Here is a 9,810-nt window from a genome sequence, read left to right on the forward strand (position 1 = left end):
CATAGAAAATGCGAGCACAAATCCAGCTGGACCTCATAACTTGGCCTTCTTTCTTCTTCTGTCTTAAAGCCTACTCAAAGGTGCATCAGCGCCACCAACTGGCATTGTCCTTCTACTGCATGGAAACTAATGTAAATTGATGATGGTCGAATGTTGCAACGTTTGCTTCCGCCATCAAGTGATGGGCTCTGAAGTGCAACACACATTTTTTTGGTTTGCATCTGAAAAAAACGTACAAGTCAAGGCACTTAATTTGGGCCAGAAAAAGCCAAGCTGTTGATTTTCTAACACGCGACTGGTCTTAACGTGTCTCCTGCTGTTTTGACAGATGCCAGGGACGAGCCACAGACGTCTGGAGACGCTTCCTCCTGGACAGTCTCCCTAGTTTTTGTGTCGCCCGGACGGCGTCCACCTCGCAACCTGGCCGTCACGTGTGACTGGTGTCCAGGAGGCGTAAAAAGTTGCCACGCTTCTTGATCTCTCCCAAACGACGGGCAGGCACAAGCTTGGCAAAGACAACTGACATCAAAGCGGCCCGTGACCTCGCATACCAGCCACGTTCTGATTAATGAGCTCTTGGTACATCAAACGGTAGGATCACCCGCCATCGAAACCCACCGCCCGATTACCCGCACCCCCTTCGCGAAACCGCTATAATTTACGGCATGTCCAAAAATCCGCCGTGGTTGTTTGAACGAAGATGATGTTTGAAAGCAGTCCAATTAGGCGGCGTGTGGGAGAGCGCCGCAAGCTGGCGCAGCGTCAGACTGCAAGCTCTGATGGGACGTGTCTGTAGATTATTATTTTTTCTTCACAAAATCAAAAAAAATTCAAAAAGCAAACATTCATGTTTTTCAAAACAGTAATGTATTTTATTGATCTGAATTTAAAAAGGGGGGGGGGGGGCTGATATCACCGGTACGACTGGCAACACTATGATATGAATTTGTTGACTCAAGGAAAATTAATACTGTGATGCCTTGAGATATGAGTTCAATTCATTCATTGACCATACTCATAACTCAAAATGCTCATATCTCAAGTCATCATTGGCCATTTAAATGAATGGAAATGTCACAAATCTGTTCTGTCTCCCTCCACAAAAAAAGCACTAATGTGTTGTTAAGGAGAAAAAATAAGCATTTTATTATGTTGTGTTGTTTTATACAAAACATCATAGTACTAACATAAAAAAAATAATATAAAGAATCAGCCTGAATTGAACATGATGCTGCTCCTTCTGATGTGTGCACCTTGGCCACACGGGGACAATAAAATACAGACATATGGGTATACTGTACATGGAGATGACATATTCTCAATAAGCCGCAGTAATATTAGCCATTCTTTGCAGAGGACAAAGAATATATCACTGTGAGTATTGTCATATTGTCCGTCTACACTCTACATGTATATCTCAATATCTGCTGCTTTTTGCTTTATAACTGTGTGACCCTGATGCTATTCATCAGCCTACATGTCTTGCGCTTTGCAGTTTGTTAGCATAAAGCTAAACAGACTTAACGGCAAAGCTATGTGGTTGTTTGAAATACATAAAGTGTTATTCAATTTGTCTTGTGTTAAGGTTTTGAGTTGACTAACTTGTGGAAATACAAAGCTTGAAGCCTCTTTTTGAAGAATTGGTCACAATTTGCCAAACTGAAGTCATTTGGGTTCACTGCCACGGTGTAGCGCTCAGGTTTTTGCTCACAAGTCAAAGCACACACAGAAATCGCCAAGCAGTGGCTCATATCTCAAAAACATGGGTAAGAAGAAGATGAAAAGTAGCTTAGTAATAGTAGTTATTTTTTTTAAATGTGTGCAAAGATGCCATGTCTATCTTTTATTTTAATTTCCTTTAGTCTGCCTGCAATGTTTTGCATCATCCTTAGCATTAAGCTATCTGACCTTTCTTTGAATGCATTATTTATGGCCTTTATTTTTGGAAAATAAAAACTGGGCGTTAGTCTTTGAAGCTATAAAACGCCATTTAATATTGTCAAGCTTCTTCCTCTGTCCCAAAGCTTTTGATCAGGAAAAGCGGCAACGTTATGCCGGCTGCTAAAAGCCATGCATTATTATAAGAACTTTCTTGTATAGTGATACGGCCGAGCCAAAAGCAGATTGACGTCTAATAAGGCGAGATGTTTTCTTGATCAAAGTGAGCTACTCCTTGTTAACTTTGGCACCACCTTCAACACTCGCACACAGATGAGAAAACCAGAAAGCCCCATTAACGCCAGCAAAACTCGTCTGAAGAGCCTCCGTCACAAAGTGATGTGATGTTTGTGCTCAAATTGACACAATTTGTACAAGAGTGTTGGGGCAGTTTCACTCAAATGCGACCTACTTTCGCGCAGAGTTGCTGCAGAATTGATGCAAAAATGTTGATTACGGTAAATTCTCACTCAGGGTGAGAACGTTAGAATTCAATCAACATTTTCCATTCATGCAGAACCCAGCAAAGTGGAGCATTAGGTGCTTTCACACAGTTACAGTGATATATCAATGCATCAGTAAACCAGGATTGTTCAGACTTTGCCTTTCACACAAAACTCAGTGAAGTAAGTAGGACATTGCTGTGTCTGTGTGCACTTTCACACAGCCCTTAAAAGTCTGCCAGCTTAAAGGTAACAAATAACTTGTGCTGCTTCAATCACATGACTTGCCTACATACTGTAAAATTCCATTAAAACTATTGCTTAAAAATCACTCAGCATTTATTTATAATTTGCAATTCTCGCCACCTTTCTGGTCAACAATGTTATTGAATGTTTCATCCTCAAATGACTCCTGATGTGTTCTGTCAGCTCGCATCGCAAAGATTATCAAGCAGACGAAGCGTCAAATGATTCGCTGGCATGTCGTAAATGTGGTAACCATGGCAACTTGCCCTTGCCTATCCTAATAAGAAGATGCGAGTTACTGATTACACCGTTGATGGTGCAAAGAAGAAGGCGAGCAAGAGCATTTGGAATCGTGTCAGAGTTGTTTTATTGCAAGAATATAACGAATAAATAGCACCAAAAAAAAGTCCTTAATTTACAAGATGGATGCTCACCACCCACAATGCACCTCTGACAAATACACAGCATTTCCAGGCTAGCATCCAGCAACAAAGTTCGCTCAAGTTACAAATAATACTAAGTGACACAACATATGCATTCGACATCAGGGATGACCAAACTCTTTCCACATACTGGAAAATTGCGGGGGAAGGGGGGGGGGTCACCTTGTGCTAGCAAACAAACAATTCTGTGTACGGCAAGTATGCATATGAATTTTTTTTTTTTTTATCACAGCTTGGTGACATCTTTGACTTGTGACGTTGAACAAATTATGTGGTATCTTCATCTTACTTTTTAAAATGAAAAAAATGGTGTTATATCTTGCCACCTTCAAATCTATTTTAAATCTTTAAAAAATCATGTGACAATCTTTGTTTTTGTTTTTTTTAACTTAAGTGTGATAACTTCTAACTTTAAACCTTTGTTTTATTGTTAATTTTAGAAAATGGGTCTGCTGACTTTTTTCTTTTGATGTTTCATTGATATACATACTTGGTGGGCCACTAAATGACCCTCAGGCCACAGTTTGCACAACCATGTTCTATATTCTGTATAGTGGACAACAATAACACTATAGAAGATTGATTCAGGGGGATTGCATCATCATCATCATCATCATCATCATCATCATCATCAATAATAATATTATATGATCATTTTAATGTTTAAGACTTCTCATGGAATGTTCACTTTCTCCTATTTAGAATAACTGACATTTTGAAGCTGAAAACTAATCCCAACATTAAAAAAAGGCTCAGTCTGGAAAAGTTGCTGAAACTGAACGTTCAGATAGTTTGAAACATTTGAAATCTGGTATTTCAAGGGAACCCTTTAACAACCAACTCCCAACACAGAATTTTTTAATGTTATATTTCCTTTGGGCAGTTAGGACCAAATTCAATAGTTAGATACTTGATGGTTTAAAAAATAGAGAGAGAAATACACAGCTTTAAGTTTTTAGTACATTAGATTTATGTGTGTGTTTTTAAAATTATTTAGTATCATTGTTGTTTTTCAATTTATGCACTGGAAAAAAGTTTTGAATTTACTTAATTCGAACATATCCGTTTTACAATATATTACAATGGTAAACTGATGTAGGCCTATAAGCTACCTAATATTTCAATTTCGAAGAGATGAGGTGGAAATTAGTTTTTTTTTTTGATTATGTGCAACTTCATGTTCAGATTTTTTATTCAATATTAAACAACTTGGGGCACCCCCCCTTTTCAAGATTTATTTCCTAATAATCAATCACTGATTTGTATTTATTTATTCGTGGTTGGGTCCCAAACCTATCCCCAACAAGTGGAGATAATATAGGGTACAACAGCAAACCTTTATTGGAGGTGAACAGCACGTGCTGAAAATATTTAATCAGTCCTTAAAAAATAAAAAACTTCCAAACGGTCGAGCTAGTGCACGAACATCCGTGGTCCTGTGTGACTTGCTGTCTTCTGATCGGTCGAGCTGTTCAAAATCTCTATTCGAACCCAGCGCACGTGTTTTTTTTGTGTGCTTGGCGATGGAGTTCATGTGGCGCACGCGCACTTGCAGTCCGTGATGACCGGGTAGCGCACCGGGATCCAGGCGCACTTGAGCCCCGCCTTCCTTTGCGCGCACCTCCACCTGAGCACGGTGAGGTGCGCGGTCGCGGCGGGTTTGCACATCATCCCCTCCGGGAGCGAGCACGAGCGCTTAGCCGGGCAGCTGCCTGCTCGCACGTAGCGCGGCCAGAAGCGCGCGCCCAGGTCGTTCCAGGAGTGCAGGACCGGGCAGAAAGTGTAAGCCCACAGCCACTGCTGCAAGCGCCGCTTCAGCTTCTTGCCGGCCTTGTGGCGCCTCCCCAGCAACTGCGCGTCCAAGTCCAGCGCGCGGATCTCCTTGGGCAGCACCCCGCCGAGCATCTGCCGCGTCTCGTCGTCCTCCGACAGATCGGCCGACTTGGCCTCCTCCGATATCGACGGCAGTGACACCGCCAAAAAGCGGCCGTCAAAGTCCCCCAGGATCCCGCGCAGCTCCGTCTCGTTGAGGTCTCGCTCCCGGGGGTCCAGCGCGGGGTCCGGGTCCTCCCGCAGGTCCACGAGCGGTAGGCTGTCGCTAGGGACGGGTCGCAGGAGGAAGTAGTGTTGGCAGCCGGCCCGCTCCGCCAGCAGCCCGACGGACACGAGCAGCACCGTGCACACGGCCGCCAGGTTGCCGTCCATGTCGACGCCCGCTGATGCGTAATTACGCGTTAGAGGCGTCCATGCTGAGTGAGTGGACGCCTCCTCGCGGACCCGTCACGGTTCTCGGTCCGACCCGGTGGTGGTCGGCTCGTTTTATGCTGGGAGGCGCGCGTGATGTCACCGGCCGATCAAGCGGTCAATGCGCGCTTGTTGTCTGCAGGCGGAGAAGGAGGAGGAGGAGGAGGCGGACATCCCCACACCTCCTCCTCGGGGGGGGGCGGGGTCGACGCCCCCCTGTCGCGTTTCCAGACTTCCCTAAATCAGCGCGCTGGGAACGAGCAGCGCATCAGTCTCGCATTGGTCAGGCCTGTTAAAATGCGTAAATCCTTCTTGTGGCGCCGGAGAGCTTCTGTGCAACATGTGCTGGATTCTTTGGCTCGTTGTTGACACTTCTCGAACTCTTAAGAGAGTAAACGGTGCAGACGCACGCATCAAAAAGAGAAAAATATCTCACTGTAGCTATTACAACGTGCGCACCAAGTGCTATTTTGTGGCCACGAGCACGAAATTGAATAATAGCTTGTATAACGCAAAGCATATCAGCTCATTTTTCCCTTTTAAAATTAATTTAAATGCAAGTCTTCTGTTCCAGCCTCCCTCAAAACACCTCATCCATCCATCCATTCATCCATCATCTACCGCTTATCCGGGGTCGGGTCTCCGGGGCAGCAGCTTTAGCAGGGAAGCCCAGATTTCCCTCTCCCCCGCCACTTCAACCAACTCCTCCAATGAGATCCCTAGGCGTTCCCAGGCCAGGGGACCCCCCCCCCCCCAATTTTTTTTTTTTTGTGTTGTTGTTGTTGTTTTTAAATAAGTAAACATTAAGGGTTTTATCCCCACATATTTAAGATTTTTTGGGAATAATTATTTTATCTTCTTCCATAGAATTGAATGTGCATCAATTTAGTGGACCTACTAAGGTTCAGCGCCCGCGGATACCCACAGATTTCCCCACGTTTTTGGTGGTGAACGCAGATTGAATGTCTAGCAGTGTTTTCAGAAGTATTTGTTGGGTTTATTTTTATTCCAATTCATTTCAATGGCCGTCAATTATATGTGTATTTTTGCCAGCCCTTACCCACCCTTGCTGCGGTCCACTGTAATAGCATTTTGTTAGATTAGGCCTCTTAATGATTGATTTGAGCTAGGCTGATGTGTCGCTGTGACCTGTCCTGGCTTAGCCTCTTCCTGTCCATCTGCACTCTGGCGCACTTACAGAAACCAGTTAAGACCTTCGGGTCTTCGGTGGGCGGCCAAGACAGTATAAGGGTAGAAACCACTTTCAACAGATTAGACCTTCTTCCACATATTAAGAAAAAAGGGGCTCCACAGCTGTGTACTAGATCTTTCTGACATCCAGTTAATGGTTCAAATGAGATATGCAGTCTTCTGGTTGCACAATATCGCGAGCATTAAAGATAAAAGGACCGGGCAGGGGTTCATTCGGAACCTGAATCGAATTCATTTCAATGGGGAAAACAGATTTAATATAAGAGTGAATTGAGCTACAAGCTTGCTCAATTAAACTGCTAAGTATCATCGTATTTATTTCCAGCTGGCGTGCATACAATATGGCCGCCTGTTGGCTCTCAAGTAAACATCGGCGAGCGAGCGAGGGAGCGAGCGGTGGCCGTGGAAAGTGTCAGCAGCGAGCATGAAGCTGTCTAAACTCGAGGATCGTTCTCGTAATGATTCGGTTCTTGGCGGCGCGGTGCAGATAAATGCCCGTTTGTTTGCTTTGTCAATGAGCTAATTCACGCTTGGTTTGGTTGACAGCCAAACGATGGCCAAAAGTCTGGAAAACATCAGCATGGCATGAGCACCAGCGACACTGCGCAGCAAAGGAAAAAAATGAAGGAAACTTGTGAGAATAAATGGTCATTTTTTTTAAGATTGTTTTTATTTTTATTTGAGAAAAACAACAAATAAAAACTCCAATAATATTATTATTATTATTATTATTTTTAAATCTTAACATTGTTTGTGATGTTGCTACTTAGAGAGCTAAGTATTTTTGTAGGTGCTACTGAGAGTCATTGCTTTACTATTTAGATTCTCTGACCAGAAATAAAAAAAACATCAGATTCTGTGTATTATTTGTTTTGTCAAAAAACATAGCAATTTTGAGGAGTACAGTTGTAAATGCCAGTTGCTCAACCAGTTTAAAATGTTTACCATCACATTTATTATGACATTAGGAGGCGGTGCCGCAACCTCAGAATATTTTTTTTACTAATCACGCTATAGTCTACATATATAATGGCAGATGGTAAACCTTGCATTTAAACACTAAACAGGATTGGACCTAAGATTGAAAGTAGGAATTTTTTAAAAGGTATTTATTTTTTTATTTTAGCACACTGAGATCAGGTAGTGAGATATTATTGAATCCAATCCGAAGGGAAATGAAAAAAATTCAATTGACCCAATTTAGCCTAAAGATATTTTGGATAACCATGTCAAAGGCTGTTGATATATATATATATATTTTTTTAAGCGTAAATCACACCCTCTCTCGTTGCTATTTCTGTTGAATGGTGGGTCCTAAAGAAAGTTCCATGAGTTGTTGGAAGTTGAGATGACTAATTAGTTGGTGTGCCACTAATGTTTCAGTTTCACCTTGGACACGACAGGAATGAAGCTTATTGGTCTATTATTTCAAACTGACAGAGAGCGATGTTACACTATGGTCGCCCATTTGTTGACAGTAAGGGTGTGAAAACAGACATCAAAAAGTGTAAAGAATGTGGGAGGGGTCAAATTAAATATTTATGCATAGAATCTCCAGAAGGCAGATTGTTTACAACAAAGATTAAACAGGATTGGACCTTTTTATTTTATTTTTTTAATACTTTGCATTTTAACAAACTGAGACTGGGTCATGAGATTTGATTTGAACTTGATTTTGAAAAAAAGAAGTCATTTGACCAAAATTAGACTGGAGGATCATGACGCACTGTCTAACTTTTCAAAGATCTAAAAGGAGTGCAAGTTAACATTTTTCCAAGGTGTCTTTATTGTATAACATGAACTTTCACACATTGTGTCTTGGTGTTGGACACTTCAGCGGGGGTTCACTGTCGTTGTCTCCCCTGCCGTTTTTCATCCTCCAGATGCAAACACCAGAAGCCAACAACACAAAATGAAAAGTCAATGTCTCCCCGCTAACTCGGCAAGCAGGCAAGAAGACAAAAGCGACGTGGTGCGAGCGGGCGCTCTTATCTGCCCGCCTGCCGACTTTCACACCCGCCGCTAATTGCGGCCTCAAGCTGAACACACGCAGGCCGGCCCGCCGCTGTTGACTCTGGCACTTGCCGAGGTTTGTCATTTGCTAGTTTGTTTAGCACTTTGCTTGTTTTACCCTCCTCCTCCTCCTCCTCCATTACACAAGCGCGTCATCACTCCTGCCTCTGCAATGCCAACTCACATCACCACCACCAATTTAAGTAATTTAGCAAAGTTATGACACTTCAAATTAATCTACAGCCCCATTTATCATGGGGATACCTTCCAGACGCCATATACAGGGCCCTTTTTTTGTTGTTGCGTAGTTTTACCGCTACCACATGCTTCAAACACATTGAACCTTATTCAAATACACTTTTTGAAGTATTCCTTAGTGCATGCTCTTGCTATTCAGAAATTGGAGACTATCGCATAAAATCACTTTAAGAAGCGTTAAGACACTCTCATTGACACAGTTTTCCAATAAGAGTGCTTGATTGCTTGCTTCAAGCTGTTTGTCACTGCCGACTGAAATTTACTGTAAAACTGACATGAGAAACAAGACAAATCAACATACCATTTTGTCTAACTCAGTGGTTACAAATGGTGTTTAGCAGCTTAAAAAGGTGAACACCCATTTTTTGAAATGAAGGCTTTTAACTCATTATTGGCTATAGACGTCAAAAATTCATTTGAACTATTTCTATTAGTTTCACATTTTTTTCACTTTTGTTGACGAGAGTATGAAAACCTAGATTTTAACTCATTCACTGCCATTGACGGCTATAGACGTAAAAAATTCATTTGAACTATTTCTATTCGTTTTTCCCCCCACTTTTGTTAACAAGAGTATGAAAACCTAGAAATTTTGTTTTATTGTACATTTAGAACAGATATCAAATTTGTGATTAATCATGAGTTAACTATTGAAGTCATGCAATTAATTACAATTAAAAAAAATTATCGTCTGACACCCCTCATTTTTAATAATAATTTCTTTCGTTTTTTAATTAGGGGCATCAGGCAGGCGATTACAATGTTTAATTGTAATTAATCAAATTACTTCACTAGTCAACTCAAGATTAATCACGTATTTTATATCTGTTCTAAATGTACAATACATTAGTTTTCTAGGTTTTCATACTCTTGTTAACAAAAGTGGAAAAAAGTGCGAAACTAATAGAAATAGTGCAAATTTATTTTTGACGTCTATAGCCGTCAATGGCAGTGAATGAGTTAATGACACGTAGCAAATGTTGATTTAATGCTAAAATATAATGCAATTAGCA

The 9,810-nt window shown here is 41.7% G+C and overlaps 1 protein-coding gene across 1 annotated transcript; it reads right to left on the reverse strand.

The window, feature by feature from the left end:
* Nucleotides 1–3,171: 3,171 nt before the first annotated feature.
* On the reverse strand, nucleotides 3,172–5,285 carry nog1 (noggin 1). The gene has a single exon (XM_086082184.1). The coding sequence runs from the start codon at nucleotides 5,273–5,275 to the stop codon at nucleotides 4,601–4,603; it is 675 nt and encodes a 224-aa protein (XP_085938310.1). The 5' UTR covers nucleotides 5,276–5,285; the 3' UTR covers nucleotides 3,172–4,600.
* Between the last annotated feature and the right edge of the window lie 4,525 nt (nucleotides 5,286–9,810).

Source organism: Leptonotus elevatus, chromosome 1, assembly GCF_054856555.1.
Source record: "Leptonotus elevatus isolate MCC_2025b chromosome 1, RoL_Lele_1.0, whole genome shotgun sequence".
Lineage (NCBI taxonomy): Eukaryota > Metazoa > Chordata > Actinopteri > Syngnathiformes > Syngnathidae > Leptonotus > Leptonotus elevatus.